We start from the raw sequence: 16,268 nt of genomic DNA, 5'->3' as shown, positions 1-16,268 counted from the left end.
AGAAGCGAGTCTTTTGTGTAGAGGTCTTAATTCCAAATGCTCCATTTGGCATTGGCATTTCAATTTCTTCATTGAGGCGGCAGATCGAACGCAACCTTCATCACAGAAGTATGTAGGTTGCTCTGAAAGTAATGCCTCCTATTTGTTTCCATAGAAACGTAAACTGATACAACAAGCACAGTGACACTGTTTGATAGAGCAAATTCTCAGCTACAAAACACTATTTTTCAACATCGTCACCACCGTTAGCTCTGCATATTTGCCAGTGATGAACAAGAGCTGCATACCATGCTGTACAAACCTGCACCAGCAGAGGTGACCACTGTCGCTGTCACCACCGCTGCTGAAACGCACCACCCGCCCCTCGCTGCGCTCACATCCTCTCTTTGGTCTCTGTCAGCGTTCACAAGTGTCAGTGAATGGCATTCATTGGCATTTTTCCTTCATGGAGCAATTCAGTGCCACATATTTGCTCCATACACGTTCCCACGTCAGGCACCGTTCTGTCAGACCACCCCCCTGCTGCCATCTGTCACACGGCAGCAGCACGTAACGGGATATTGGTGGGAAGGTTCGGCCTCTGCTGCCATCCCACCAACATCTGTTTGTGGCATTGTGGGCCAACGTCATAAAACAGGAGGCATTACTTTCAGAGCAGCCCTTGTATATTTTCGGATTCATTGAGGCTAATACACAGGTTATGTGGAAACAGTTGGCTTCTCTAGAAATGTAGCCTTTTTATTTCAATATTTACAACATTTCCCTCCTGCAAAGTGAGAAAGGCAAGTGTTTTCCACAATAAGAGTGAAAAATCCAGCAAGAAAAGAGCATGTTGCTGCTTTCCATGCAGAGCAAAGGCCCCACAGTGCTGTGAGGCTGAAAAGGAACAAACACTCCCTCTGCATTTGCAGGGTGAGGGAGAAAGGTGTAGCAGGGACACCTTGGGGGACTGAGCTGTAGCTATGGGAACAGCGGGTGAATCCTGTGGTTCTCAGCTGCTGTTGTGGAAACCTGGATGGTCTGCAGGCCGGCACTGGGTCCTCCGCGTGCTGGTTCTGCTTTGTGCTGCTAGTTGCTGAGCTCTTCCAGGAGGACATGTTGCTCTGCAGGAGAGCACAGAGCAAGCAGAAGGATGTTGCTACGTCTCCCTGTTCTGTTAATGATGACATGTGCCCTCCTGGCAGAGCTGATGGTTCCCGGTACCTTTGCAGAACCATCAGGAAGACAGCTGTGATGGAGACCCTAAAAGCTTTAAAGCTTTATGTAGAATCATAGAATGGCTTAGGTGGGAGGTGACCTAAAAGATGATCCGGTTACACCCCCCCCCCTCTTTTCATCCTGGTGGCTGGGAGGTGAAAGGATGGCACTCCAGCTAAGAGGAGCATAAAACCCAGACAAGGCCCATTTCCATAAGCGAAGAGTAGGTGGGACACACCTTGAGCAGGAGAGTGGCGTGTTTTCCCCCTTTTTCTGGGGAGGCCCCATCTCTACTGCCGGGCCGGCTGCTGCCCCACGCTCTCCGCTTCCCTCAGGACTATGGCTTGGACGTCGCAGCCTTCTGCGGGATGGTCAGCGGATGCCCCCGGCAGGTGCTGGACCTTGCTGCCTGCTGCTGTCGGGTGAGTCCTGCCTGTTCTGCGTCAGTAACTTGCCCTGAGTCAGAGCATGAGTGACGCAGCAACTGGCTGTGATCTGTGTGTGGGTGCTGTATCTCTGACAGACATCCCCTAATGCGAGGTGTTTGGTGACAGCTTCTGCCGAAGTGTTGCAGGTGCTGCTCTGTACCCAGGCTGGGGTGGGGGCTGGAGCGGCTCTGCTGGGGCTGGACAGCCTCAGGGCGGCACAGTGGGGTGGCCTGGGCTAAGGGGTGCCCCCACCATGTTGCTGGGCAGCCCTTGCACTAGTGGGGAAATTGGTGAGATCTCCCGCAGTGCGAGGGATGCTCTCTGTTGTAAGGAGTGCGTGGAGATCTGGACCTCGCTGTCCTTTAAAAGGAAAAGGAACGAACCCCAGCTTTGGGAACACCCCAATGGCGCTGGGAGGATTGGGGAGGAGACATCTCACCTGGTCCCCCCTGCAGACTTTCCCCTGTACAATCCCTGCTCCCGTGCTGCTCAGGCTGCGTTTGGGCTGAGCAGTTCTCACACCACATTGAAGTCAGCAGATGTCAGGCCAGCTTTCAATGTGGGATGCCAGAAAGCTATCTATGCAGGCAGGTGCACGGTCCAGGCAGTTCTGGTGCTGGGTGAGTGCCATTGTCTGGCTGTTGGGGACCGGAGAGAGGTCCTGCGCTGCACCCACCTGTCTGGGATGTCCTCTTCAGTTCTCCCTTCTCATTCCAGGTGGAAGCATTTAAGAGGCCGTATTTCTCCGAAATCTTGGATAAGTTGGAGGATGTTGCAGAGAGCCTGGAGCCCAGGAGGGACAATCTGCTTTCAGGCTGAGCTGTAGGCCCCCTGCAAAGCCCGACAGTGTGTCGCACAAACTGTAAATGGAGAGTCAGAAGCGAACAAAGAAGATGGAGAAGGGAAGAACTAAGTGATGCACTGGTATTTATTTAATCATAGTCTCAGTCTCTAATTTCTGAGATTGAAAAAGTGGTTAAAAAATGGAGAGGAGACTTAACCAAGGTCTTATCTGAGGTTTTCAACAGATATAATTCAGACAGCAAACAGCCTGTGTTTGCTTGTTAAAAGTAAGTGATCCTGGAGGGCAGGTCAGGGACCTGGATTCCCTTTGAAGATGCTTTCCGAATTCCCTACAGAAATGTAGCCCTCTCTTGCTTGCCTGTGCTCCCCAGATCCGAGGCCTTCCCCTTCCACATCCCCTCTGTCTTTCAGGAACTTATGTGGGGGCCAGGGTCCCTTTGGAGCAAAGCTGGGGGCTTTGGGGCATGCAGAGAGCCTCAGAGTTGCCTTATGCTTCAAAGCCTTAAAGCCCTCTTTGGGTGGCCTCACAGGGACGGGTGCGTTGTGTTGTGATGCTGGTGGGACACCCTGACACGTGCATGGGGCACACCAGCATCCAGCGAGGTTTTGGGAACAGTGCAGAAGGTGTGCCTCGCCGAGGTGTGAGCCAACCGACTGATATCTCCTCTCAGAACTGGTGCTTTGCTGTGTCACAGCACTGCAACCATCTGGATTTCTCCCCATGGCCCTCTGCTGGGGTCTGGAGGTGGGAGAGGTGCACCTTTCATCCTCCCGCAGATACCCATCCCCAGTTCAGCTGGTTGCCGGGCCTTAGTGGGAGGGACGTGTTCTACTTAGGACTGAAATGTCTGTGGTTGTCAGTAGGTATGCTAACTGTGTGGCGGTGGAGCTGTGTCTCTCTTCTTGCAGACTGTAAGCTCTTGGAGTAGGAGTCCTTTGTCTGTGCACCAAAAGCCATTTGTAGATTGTATAATGAGGTGTGCAAATAGTGTTGTAGACCTACATGTGGACCTCATCTTGAGCTCTTGCTTGGAATTTGGTGTCACCTGTGGCTCAGTGCCTCTGTGCCCGGGCACCTGCACAAAGGAGCAGTCGTAGTGTGTTGGGGCAGGGATGTTGTGGTGGAGTACAGTGTGTTTTCAGCAGAGATTCCTCATGATAAGGAACATGAAATGCACTGAATGGCACCAGGATCGTTGGCTTGGCCATGCATCCAGAGAACCCTCCGTCCCCGGAGCTACCGTCATGCTTCTGTGGGCTGTGACAGCTGTGCACAGGAAACCTGCTCGGCAGTGACACGCGCCAGCAAACAGCTTCCTGCTGGGGAGTGCTGCCAGCAGGAAGAGTGAAGCCTTGGGAAGCAGGAGACCGAAAAGGATGGAAGCTTTTCAACCTGGTGGAAGGCAGAGTTGCCATCTTTTGATTTGACCAGTGCAGTGAAATGGACTGCAAAGGCAGAGGAAGCGGCACTGATATAGCCCTGTGTCTTCAGGGGCAGCCAGCTGCCACCACCACTGCAGCTGTTGGTCCCTCTCTGCTGTGGGCTTGTCCCAGACCACTGGCACCGTCCCCAGTTCTTGGACATGGTGTGAGGGTCATCGCGAGCTGGGAACCATCCCTCACAGGCCGTCAGGGTCTGCAGGCTGTCCTGGAGGCAGAGGGCAGCGGTTGGACACAGATGGGCTGGGTGATGCAGCTCAGAGCAGGGAACGACATTTTCTGTCTGGTGGCACTGGTACGGCTGTGAGACTGCATCTGCTTGGCATCCCGAGGGCAGCCATGGAGGGGTGCAGAGCTGCATTTCTGCTGGGCTTTCTGTCTGCCTCCTCCACTCCCATGGAAGGGACGTCCAGCCCCATGCTGAGTCTCAGGTGACAAAGGAAATCTTTGCCAGAGGGAGCTGTGGTGCTGCTGCTGCCTGGCTCTGTGGCTGTTTCATCCTCCTGGGTGTGCAGAGCAGCGCTGCTGAAGCACGGCACCAAACACAAAGAACATCTTTGTGCTCTGGCAGCACAGCTGGCAGGATTAAACTTTGGTGAAGACAGAACACTGTTAGCTGTGAGAAAGTGGTGCTTTGCCAATGGTGCTACTTGGTGCCTCTGGCGTGGGGCTCCTTACAGCACTCTGTTGCTTCAGCTAGGGGCACAGCACAGCAGCAGCACAAGCACCGCACAAAGGGCGGTGGGTTCACCTTTCCCATCCCAGCAGCCCACGATGAGCTGAAGGGACCAAAGCACAGTGAAATGACTTCTCTTCCCCTGATGCAGATTGTTTTGTGCTGACTCATAAGTGGCCCTGATTACTCTTAAATGCAGCTGCCTTACAAGGACAGCTCAGAAGATCACAAGGAGATGTTTTCACTTTGACCACCCTGTCTGATGCACCCAAATGCAAATTGTATGGAGGTGCTGAAGCTGTTTTATTACATTCTCATGTGAGCAGTCATTGGTGTTGGGTAGGAAGGAGATCTCTCCTTCCAGAGCCCCATCCCTTGAAGTCTGTCACCTTTCAGTTCTGGCTGTGAAATCTTTGGGCATGTGGAAAAACTGCTGTGTTCCTCCCTGCAAAGAACTGCCGCAGAGCCCCTGGGGGCTGGCAGCAGTCCCACGGGTGTTGGCCTGTCGCAGACACTGCACTGGAGTATCTCTGGAGGCCGCTCTTGCTGGCCACGGGGCTGCTTCCCCTTTCGGCAGGTTGTGCACCAGCCAGCCATCAGAGCTGCTTCCAGCCGCTCACCACCTGGCTCCCTGCCCTGGCGTGAAGGCAGGAAGCAGGTTCTCACCTCATCCTCTTGTCCCAGCCATCGTGATTTACAACAGGGGGAATGTCAGGAGGAGCCCAGGGACGCTGTTGTTCCTGGGCTTCAGGGCTGCTCCTTTCCAGAGCTGCTGAAGAGCAGAGGACGGTCTTCAAACACAAAATGCAAACCTGATTCGTGAGCTTTCTGGGACACGGAAAAGCTCTGAGGTGGGCAGTGACAAGGATCAGTTACAGACTGAGTGGGGCCATTCTGCTTTTCTTCTGGGGAGACTCCTGGCAGGAGGACAGCTAACAAGAGGGACTAGATGGTATGCTGACAGTTTTGGGGGTATGTTCCTTCAGGGCATATCCTTTGTGACATCTCAAGGCTCTTCCCTGCACCTTCCCACGCTGGTCAGGTGTAGGAGCTGATGGAGGTGTGAGAACCCTCTTGGAGGAGAGGTGGGATCTCTGGGCTGGGCACTGTGACAGTCACCAGACCTTGGAGGTCGCATGGAGGCAGGTGCTCTTCCTCAGTATCCAGTTACAGCAGTGCCCTATGTGCTCGGGGTCTGCTTCCTTCTCCTCACCACGGCTCCCTCCCTGCAACTCCAAGCAGCAGCACCTTTGCCGTGCAGCTTCTTTAGGGTCACTGTACCCCAGACTGCATCAACTTCACTATGTCCCAAATAACTATGGAAGAAATCCAGGTGGAATAGTGTATATGGGACATGATGTATGTCTCTGCAGGGGGATAGATCTTGACCTCTCCCTTAGTGCTTCAGTTCTTCCTGGCTGGAGTCCGTGCAAGCCTTCCCTGTGACTACCGTAACTATGGGGTCTGGGGAGGGCCGTCAAGCCCCGAGGACCCTCTCCTCCACACACCTGTATCAGCACAGGGAGTGCTTTCTTGCCTTGCAGGAGGGCCTGCAGTGCCAACTCACTGCGCTGGCTGAGGTATGCAAGAGAGTGTCATTCTCCAGCCAGGTCCCACCCACCTCCCCCAGCACTGGTGGTGGTGTGGGCATGAGGAGCTGGGATGGGTCAGCCCCAGGACAGTTGACCTCAGGGCTCAGCTTGCTACACACTTGTGCACTAAGTGTGATAAATCTGGGATCCTTCGGAACTCACAAATAAATACTCTGTTTCCACTGACTGATGTGTCACTGTAATGCAGAGTTAGCACTTGGTTTAGCTGGTTTACATGGTGTCTCCTTCTGCAAGGCTTGACTTGGGACTGCCGTAGTGTCTTAGTACCACACACCTTGCTGGACAGACTGTTTTTTTTCCAGCTCTTGCTCCACAGTGCCTAAAGAGTGAGATCCTGAAAACAGTGGAATGGCTGGAGCTGGCTCTGGGCCCTTCTGGTTTATTGTGGGATTTGGTGGGCAATGGGGAAGTCAATTCAGCGCCTGTCAGACAGCTCTTGGATCCAACAGGAAAAAAGGCTGCAGAAACACTGAAGGTTTCGTATACATAGATTAGAGACAAAAATACCAGTATGTGCCATGTAAGGTAATACCATCTGAGAGTTTTACTGAAAAGCAGTAGCCTTACCACCAAGGTGGCCTTTACATCAAGTCTTTACATCAAAGTAATGCACTTTTCAGAAAAAGCACACTCAAGCTTAGTAGGGCTGCTGGAGATAGAGCAGGATTAAAGCTGGGGCTTACAGAAGCTCAAAGCAGTACTGTTCTCTTCTGGTCTCTAAAGGCTACAGCTCCTCTGGGCCCAAGGCACAATTTACAACATCCTTGGTCTGATCTCACTCTCCAACAGTGTGATGTTTTCTGTGATGCTGGCTGTTGAGTGGCACCTGTCATTGCCAGTCAGACATCCTCTCGCCCTGTTAAATTGGCCTGAATTTCATTTCTGTTCGCTTATGGGAGTAATGGTATTCTTTGCCCGTCTTCCAGTTGATGCCGTCAGCATAGCTCCCATGTACACCCAGCCAGTACATGCTGCTGAGGTTGGAATAGTGGCAGTCATTGTACCACCATGCTCCCTTGTAGGCTCCTTCCTTGCAGTTGAAGGAGCTAATGTCGTTGTCCTGGTCTGTTGTTGAAAACGACGTGTCCCTGTGGTATGATAAGGAGTTTCCTGCAGGGAGTACACACTCATAGTTACTGCAGTAGTGCAAAAGAGAACCTCATGTTCCTGAGCCCCACTGCAGGGCATCAGGGGCCTGGCTGAATGTAAGGATTCAGTTTGTATGGATCCTGCAGTTCTCTTGGTTGCCTGCGTAGTCTCCCTGGTCACAGAGAAAAGGAGCAGTGTCCTGAGTTCTGCTAGGACTGCTAACACACACGGAGAACCTACCCTATAGCTGTGCAGCACGTGAGCCAGATTCTGCCTGCCGTCACACAGGCGTCCATTGTCTTGTACCACTTGCATTCTCTGCACTTACTGAGGTCTGGACTAGCAGACAGGGTACAAAGCCACATAAACCCAGAGCACTGCTATTTCAGTTGTTGGTTTCACCCATTCCCACATGAAGGATATTGAATTTTGCAGAGAATTTGTTTGCTTTTTAAAGAAGAAACAAGAACACAACACCAACATACCAGGAATTAAGGAGACGTAGCCTGATTTTGTATTTGCTGCTAAACTATGTGGCAGGGCTTGCAGGTACCGCTCTGGGTCACGCTTCTGAGGGTATGGATATCCCTTTCCTTCCCTGCACCCAGAGGTCACTCTGCACCTGGGTCACCATAGGCAGTTTTTAAATACTGACCCAAAGTGTAGGTTGTGCAAGGACTCTGCGTGACACCGCTCTGGGTTGTAAATGCCGAATGCTTCTGAAATGCTCTGGGAACGTCTTTCCCACTAAGTTGCTCACTTACCAGCATTCCCACCAAAGAAGTCTCCCAGAACCAGTTTTGTGGGGCTACAAGAAAGACTATTCAGAGCAGAAGCTGTGGAGAAAGATAAACGGCATGAGAAAGCAACGCTGAGAACCAAGGACACCTCCAGAAGAAGAGAAAAACAAAAGGAATGTCTCCTGGCTCTGGCTGGACAAGCGCCTGCATGCATGGTTAAGAAGTGTTTGTGGAATACCTTGTTGACATGTAAAGGTGGATGGGAAAGTTGTAAAGGCGGGCGGGGGAGCTAAAAAAAGAAACTTGTGAATGTATATAAGTGAACCTGGAATATATGTAATATAAGTGGGAAGCTGTAATAAGTGATTTGGATTGTTCACATCTGAGTCCGTGCCTGGTTGCCCCACAGTTTGTATTTCGGAGACTCTCCTAAAACTGGGAAGGAAGCATACTTCTCAAAATAGCAGTTGTTGTCAAAGTCTCTCAGGTCAACGTGGAGTTCACAGGTTCCTAAAAGAGAAGGAGGACAGTGGTTCTGTGGGGCTGGTGGTGGGCGTGCAACTGGGATTCAGGAGTGAGGGGTAAAGGAGCCCTGAGCTGACTTGAGAGGAGCTGCCACTGCAGGAGAGATTGTGATAGACCAAATTCCCACAGAACCACCTGTCCTGCACATCAGTGTGAACTCAAGGCTGTTTGTGGGCAACGTGTCTGTCCTCACAGTCATGGCAGGGAGACGTGTTATCTCCAGGATAAGTCATGCAGGCAGCTCATTCCCTTCTCTGACTTCTCTTTTTAGAGTGAATGTCCCTGTGTGCACTGGGCTGCAGGAGCCTGCATGCTGATTAGGATTAACTTTGGGGCCAGGAAGGATGTGGGACGCTCAGTCTGTTAATGGCAGAGCTGGGCAGTGACTGCATTTGGCCCCAGCCCAGGGAGGGGGCAGCCTTACCCAGAGAGGTGAGGAAGTGGAGACTGTCATTCCCCAGCCAGAACTCCGTCAGCTGGTTGCCAAATCCTTGTTTGTATGAATCCCAGTCTCGCAAAAAATTCACTGACCCATCTAAGCATCTCTGGAAAACCCGTGGGAAACGAGAGTTCCATCCCCGCCAGTCGTTCTGCCCTAGAAGAAGCCCCACTGCCTGCCTGCTGGTGGCACAGCCTCAGCAAACCCCCATTGCATACAGCACTACAGAGGGCAGCTGGGAGTGCTGAACGCGAAGGGAGATCTTTCTCACACAAACTCCCTTCATCTGTGCTTGGAAATGAGGAGTTTGCTGGCTGAGCAGGAATGGGCGGGTTTGTGGTGCTCAGCCTGTTCCCAGAGACATCACAGAATCATAGAATTGCTCAGGTTGGAAAAGACCTTCAAGATCATCAAGTCCAACCACAACCTAACCATACGACTCTAACAACCCACCACTAAATCATGTCCCTGAGCACCACATCCAAACGGTTTTTGAACACATTCAGGGAAGGTGACTCAACCACCTCCCTGGGGAGCCTGTTCCAGTGCTTAACAACCCTTTCTGTAAAGAAGTTTTCCTGATATCCAACCTAAACCTCCCCTGGCGCAACTCGAGGCCATTTCCCCTCGTCCTGTCACCTGTCACCAGTGAGAAGAGACCAGCCCCGCTCTCACTGCAGTCACCTTTCAGGTATTTGAAGAGAGCAATGAGGTCTCCCCTCAGCCTCCTCCTCCCCAGACGAAACAGCCCCAGTTCCTTCAGTCTCTCTTCGTAGGGCATATTCTCCAAGCCCTTCACAAGCCTTGTTGCCCTTCTCTGGACCTGCTCCAGCACCTCAATGTCCTTTCTGTACTGAGGCACACAGTACTCGAGGTGGGGCCTCACCAGTGCCGAGTACAGGGGCAGGATCACTTCCCTAGTCCTGCTCACCACACCATTCCTGATCCAAGCCAGGATGCCATTGGCCTTCCTGGCCACCTGGGCACACTGCTGGCTCATATTCAGCTGACTGTCCATCAGCACACCAAGGTCCCTTTCCATCAGGCAGCTTTCCAGCCACTCCTCCCCAGGCCTGTAGGGTTGCCTGGGGTTGTTGTGTCCAAAGTGCAGGACCCGACACATGGCCCTATTGAAACTCATACAGTTTACCTTGGCCCATCGTTCCAGTCTATCCAGGTCCCTCTGTAAAGCCTTTCTACCCTCTGGCAGACCAACACTCCCTCCCAACTTGGTATCATCTGCAAACTTACTGAGGGTGCACTCAATCCCCTCATCAAGATCATCAATAAAGATGTTGAATAGAAGAGGCCCCAGCACCGAGCCCTGGGGGACACCGCTCGTGACTGGCCGCCAACTGGATTTAACTCCACTGACCACAACTCTTTGGGCCTGGCCATCCAGCCAGTGTTTCATCCAGCAGAGCGTATGCCCATCCAAACCACGAGCAGCCAGCTTCTCCATGAGGATGCTGTGGGGGACAGTGTCAAAGGCCTAACTGAAGTCCAGGTAGACCACATTGACAGCCTTACCTTCATCCACTAAGCAGGTCACCTTGTCATAGAATGAAATCAGGTTTGTCAAACAGGATCTACCATTCATAAACCCATGCTGACTGGGCCTGATTCCCTGGTTGACCTTTAACTGATCCATGATGTCTTCTGAGATTATCCGTTCCATAACCTTCCGTGGCACTGAGGTGAGACTGACAGGTCTATAGCTACCAGGATCATCTTTCCGGCCCTTCCTGAAGATGGGAATCACATTTGCTAGCCTCCAGTCAACCAGGACGTTCCCTGTTAGCCAGGACTGTCGAAAGACGATGGAGAGCAGCCTGGCAACCACATCCACCAACTCCCTCAGCACTCTAGGGTGCAATCCATCTCCCAAGAGAATCCACTGCATTCACCCAGGTGACAGGAATTTCAGCTGCTCTCTTCAACTTGGCTTCATGGTGTGTTTGTCCTCTCTTTAATGCTTTTCTCCCTTTTTGTTGCTATTTTAGTGCTATCATTTGGAATCTCAGTAAAAATCACTGTAGGGAAATAAAAGTTTCCCTCTCCCCATCCTCCTCACAATTCATCCTCCACCATCCGTGTCCATATCACAGAAGACAGAGGTAGCATTGCAGCCTTGGGGGTGGATGGTGTACCATCCACTCAGGATCTTCCCTTTATCCAGCAGCTCTTGGCAGTTCCTGGCTTCTGAGCAGATGAGGGAAAGAGTGGAAGTGGAAAGAGTTACGGCGTGCTCACGGAGAGCACTGCAGCCCCATGACCGGAGCTTTCAGCCTCACAGGTGTACACCTACGTGGGGAGAAATCCCGCTGTTATGTCACAGTGCGATGGGCACTTTCTAAAAGGTAGATGTGCTCAGACCCCTCTCGTCTGCGAGGAGGCTTTGGAGGGTCTGAGTGATGGGCTTACCAGATGTAGATGTCCTTACCTACCCCAGCCCGGTGGGATTACAAGGAACCACACAGAAGCTGCATGTGGCTGCAGGCTAACTGCTATGTCCTTAACTCTGCCCTTTGATGTCACTCTGAACTGGTTACTGCTGCTGCCCTGTCCTGACCTCTGGTGCAGGGCTTCTGCTTTTCTGCTGTCGTCATTGCCCCATTCCACAATGCCGATGGCGGCACAAAAGGCCCAAGACGAAACTCACCCAAAGCTTCTGAAAATCCTGGCTCTCCTTTTGCTCCTGTTGGGCAAACAACACCGTGGATTGCTTTATTGCTTTTATACCACATCCAGTTCTTCCCTCTCCCGCAACAACGTTTGCTTTTCAAGCCAAATCCTGCTATACTGGGGAGGGCTGTGACGAGCCTGCAGAGCCCCAGTGCCACGCCCAGCCGTGACACCCAGCACCACCAGCACCAGCCCCCGCTTGTCCTGTCGCACTGCGCGCGGGGTGGCTGTGCAGGGATGCAGTGTGGCGTTGGATGCAGAGGAAGAGGATTTTGAGACTGTGCAGTACTTACTGTGGGATGTTCAGGGGAGGATCCAAAGGTGAGAACAGGGAGGGATTTAGGCGATTTGGGAAGGAAGGAGAGGGGCAGGGGGATACAAATGGCTGGCAGCGAGTAGATAGTTAGCTGATCTATACTTGTCTGGCCATGCCCTGTCCTGATAACCACTCTCACCTGGGTGAGAGCTGTCTGTTCTGTGTGTCTGCATCTGTATGGGGTGCGTGCAGCACCTGGAGGAGGGCTGCCCAGGTGCCAGCAGCCAGTGGGACAGACCCAGGGCAGCTACTGGTAGCGTGAGTGAGGGTCACTAAATGTGAATAGAAACGTTCTCCATAGTGGGCTGCTGTCCTGCTCAGCTGCTGGTGCTTCCTGTGCTCATCTGAGTGCTCAGAGTGGCTGTGAAGATGGACATGTATATATGTGCATTTGTGTATATATTTGTATATATACGTACTATATGTACGTAGGTTGCTCTGAAAGTAATGCCTCCTATTTATTTCCATGGAATCTATATCAGATACGATAAGCACAGTAACACGGTTTGATAGAGCAAATTCTCAGCTACAAAACACAAATTTTCAACACAGTCACCACCATTAGCTCTGCATTTTCACCAGTGATGAACAAGAATCTGCATGCTGCGCTCATATAAACCTGCACCAGTGGAGGTGACCCACTGCAGCTGTTGCCACTGCTGAAACGCATCACGCACCCCTCACTGTAGTCACATCCTCTCTTTGGTCTCCATCAACGTTCACCAGCATCAGTGAATGGCACCCACTGATATTTTTTTCTGGCTCATATTTTTGGCTCATATTCAGCTGACTGTCCATCAGCACACCAAGGTCCCTTTCCATCAGGCAGCTTTCCAGCCACTCCTCCCCAGGCCTGAATTCCCAGAAGAATTTAATGATACCCCTCTGCTCCATACACACTCCCATGTCATGAACTGTTCTGTCAGACCACCCCCCTGCTGCCATCTGTCACACGGCAACAGCACGGAACGGGATATTGGTGGGAAGGTTCAGCCTCTCCTGCCATCCCACCAACATCTGCCTCTGGCATTGTGGGCCAACATCATAAAACAGGAGGCATTACTTTCAGAGCAGCCCTCGTAAATGATCTGTATTTACCTTAAGTATGTGTATGCCTACTGGGAGTGTACCTTCAGCCTCGCTACCAGTTGGACCTGGGGACACGGAGCCTCACTGCCCTTGGGCTGTTGCACCCTGAATGGTATCTTCTCCTCCACCAGCTGGTGAGGGGCCAGGAGGTCCGTACAGCAAGGCTGACATAACGCATGTCTCTGCTGGACCTGTCTGCTCTGCCTGCCCACTGAGTGTGATGCAACACTTTGTGCTGCGGATTCCCACTGTGATGGGACACATGAAACAGGAGTAGGTGGGCGTGGGAAGGAGTAGGAACACACCCAGGGAGGGAAGTAGGGTCAAAAGCCCCAAGAGGGGAACAGTTACTGCTGGGAAGGGCTTCAGGAGGTGTTCCGGGAGCAGCTGTGACAGCTGGAGCAAACTAGTGACCAGGCTCCCATGCTGTGGGCAGCCCTTGTAGCTGGCGGGTTTGGAGAGGGGCTGCTCATGTTGCCTGGGGCAGCAGAGAGCCCCTGCAGCGAGCCCCAGCAGCCCAGGCCCTGCAGTGCGGTGCAGCTGTTCTCAGACAGCCCCATCCACTGCCCTGCAGGGTGCTTCTATTTTTCTATAGCTGTTCCCACCTGATGTGTTGTTCCAGAGTGACTCAGGGTGGAAGCTGAACTAAACACGCTCACATCAGAAATTCAGCTCTGCATTGTTTACCTTTTGGTCCTGGCAATCCAGGGTCTCCAGCTTCTCCTGCAAGAGACAAGAGGAAAACACTTATCACAGGTGGCTCAAAGGGAACAAATTACTGCAGCTCCCTAAGCAGCTGCTCCTGCCCCTCCAGGTACATCCCCAAACGTACAGGAGAGACCGCTGGAAATGGTGCAAAGCCACGGTGCTCTGCTGAGTTCCTTGGCTGAAGGCAGGGCCGGCACTGCTCCCCATATCAGCAGTAGGTTGCAGGCAAGAGATAAGTGCTCTTCAGCTGTTCAGTGTGCCACGCTCAGTTCCTAGGTGGTACCTTGTGCTGGGAGCTGGAAGTGGCAGCTTGCTTCCTGAGACTGGGCCATGGCTTTGAATCCTTCATGAGGCACGGTCCAACAGTCTGCTGTCATGAAGTCCTGCTCTCAGCTTGTGCAGAGCCAGAGGTCAAATAAGTCAGCTCCTCATTCTGGGGGCGGCCAGCCCATTCCTTCCTTGCTTCACCCCATAGCAGCTGTCTCCACTCCAGAAACAGGAGAATGGGGAGAGGTCTGATTATAGGGGGCTGATAAGGGAGACTTTGTAAAGAAGAGTATTATCTTCCTCTGGGATGTGGTTCCACCCAAGGACACAGTTCCCAGTACCCATCCCATGCCAGATCCATGCCCCAAATCTGCCCGACCTATGCTACTTCAGGGCTGTTTCTTAAGGGTTTTGTCTCTGTAGATCCAGTCATCCTACATACGCCCTGAATATTTTATGGATTAAAGCTAAATATATTATGGATTACCTTTTGTACCAGGTGGTCCTGCTTTCCCAGGGGGTCCCTTGGTTCCCATTTCTCCTACAAGAAAAAATGCAGTTTATACGTGTGCATTGCAATCTGACCAGAGGGAAGATGATACAGAAATCAGGGCAGCTGGGCCTCAACTGCAAAAGAAAGGAAGCTTCGTTTTTCCTTCATTAGATGATACCTGACAATGTATCTCACTCCCTTTCTCCTGCTAAAGCTATACTACACTGGTACCTGATCTGGTGGCTGGCAACTCTGCCCACAGCAGGGGGTTGGAGCATGATGATCTTTAAGGTCCCTTCCAACTTGAGCCATTCTATGACTCTATGATTCTATGATACTGCCAGTCTAAGACCCGATTTACAGCTCACATGTGCATTCTTATGAACTTTGCATATCCTGGAGCCAGCCTGTGGCTTCTGCCACAGTGGAGCTGCTCCCTCTACTGATGTAATTCACTTTCCCCGTGAGTTGGCTGTGAAAAACTTGAGGGACTCCTGTGGGTAGGGGCTGTCCCCTCCACACATCCTTTCCATGAGCAAAAAAGCAGTCTGGTATCTTTGGAGTCTTACCTTTTGTTCCTGAGAGCTGATTCTCCCCTCGGGCCAGCTGCACCCGGGATCTCTGGGCATCCTTGGAGAAGAGCAAAGCGGTCTGCCTCACCGAGTCCCACTATTCTCACCTCTGAGTAAAGGAAGACAATCATCATGGAGATTATTATGACTCTGAAATGTTTGGGATAAGAAATAGAGCACTTTGGGCTTCAGAAACAGTGTGACAGGCAAAGACAGGCAGAAGTCATGTCCTACCTGAGGGTGGGAGCTCAGCGTGATTGTATGAATTAACATTAGAAGAGAGAAGCATGAAATCTCTCTAACTTCAGGGGAGTTTGCTGGGAGAGAAGGCTGTTATATGGGACATTACATGCATGACAAAGGTACTATAGCTTGATAAAGCAAAAGATGTGAGGCATCCTGTGGCGTATTGATGGCAAAGAGTAAATGGCACTGACGGGTCTGTGGACTGTAAGTGTTCTGCCCCATTTTCTGACACCAGACAGTTTCAAATTATGTCTGTTGCCTTCCCAGGGAACACAGACAGAAAGCTGCATGGTGTGGTGTCCCCGAGCTGCCGGGGTGCCAGTCACACAGCACACCCTGGATCGTCCCTTCGTACAGCTCTGCATCCTGCAGTACCCGGGGCAGATCCATAGATGGGCACCCTGCACTGGGTTGGAAAACCTAGAATAGGAAAGCCTGTTCCTGGAGACCCCACTGCTGAGGGGACCTCTGACTGAAGCCAGCAACTTCATAAGGCCACAGCTAAGGCTTCATCACCCACCCCCAGCCTCTCGTTTGCAGCTGAATTAAAAAGATGCATAGAAGGAAAAAATGCTCCCCTCTCCCCCAGGGACTTGTAATGGCCCTTGTACCAGGTGAGCAGACAGAACAGCCTGCCTCAGGCACTGGCAGCAGGACTGGTGTGTCACTCACCCGGACAGGTGTCCTGGGTGCCACGGGTGGTGGCTGATGCACTGAGCAGGCAAGGAGGATGGGGGCTGCCCTCCCCATTGCCAGCACTGCACTCCGCTCTCTGCTCAGCTCCCCTTTCCTGTTCCCCAGGCGCTGCGGTTAGCACTGAGCTGTCTCAGGCTTTTACACTGACCAAAAAATCCTGCGTAAGCTCCACCTCTGCGCTTGCCCAGTGCCTGGGTCCCCAGCCTGTGTCTGCAGAGCTCCCTCCTCAATCAGCAGCTTCCCAT

The 16,268-nt window shown here is 52.2% G+C and overlaps 2 protein-coding genes across 6 annotated transcripts in view; one reads left to right on the top strand and one right to left on the bottom strand.

Annotated features, from left to right (window-relative positions):
* Positions 1-7,004, top strand: part of LOC110407016 (dual specificity testis-specific protein kinase 1-like) — a 26,402-nt gene extending 19,398 nt beyond the window's left edge. For 2 of the 5 annotated variants that reach the window (XM_021414188.1, XM_021414189.1), the window contains 2 exons: positions 1,533-1,619; positions 2,343-7,001. In XM_021414188.1, the coding sequence (XP_021269863.1) occupies positions 1,533-1,619; positions 2,343-2,444 (189 nt within the window). In that variant the 3' untranslated portion in view covers positions 2,445-7,001. Of the gene's footprint in view, positions 1-1,532; positions 1,620-2,342 lie in introns of all 5 variants that reach the window. The other 3 variants (XM_021414187.1, XM_021414190.1, XM_021414191.1) reach the window with 3 other exon arrangements.
* LOC110407017 (ficolin-1-like) lies at positions 5,714-16,268 on the bottom strand. The gene is given in 12 exon segments (XM_021414192.1): positions 5,714-7,268; positions 8,012-8,055; positions 8,395-8,497; positions 8,937-9,066; positions 11,026-11,150; positions 11,524-11,745; positions 13,729-13,764; positions 14,504-14,559; positions 15,079-15,190; positions 16,000-16,050; positions 16,053-16,107; positions 16,110-16,268. Coding segments are annotated over 12 exon segments (1,344 nt in total). The 3' UTR covers positions 5,714-7,017.

This window comes from Numida meleagris, chromosome 16 (genome assembly GCF_002078875.1).
Source record: "Numida meleagris isolate 19003 breed g44 Domestic line chromosome 16, NumMel1.0, whole genome shotgun sequence".
NCBI lineage: Eukaryota > Metazoa > Chordata > Aves > Galliformes > Numididae > Numida > Numida meleagris.
The sequence above is the reverse complement of the archived record's forward strand: the minus strand, read 5'-3'. Positions and strand labels throughout refer to the sequence as shown.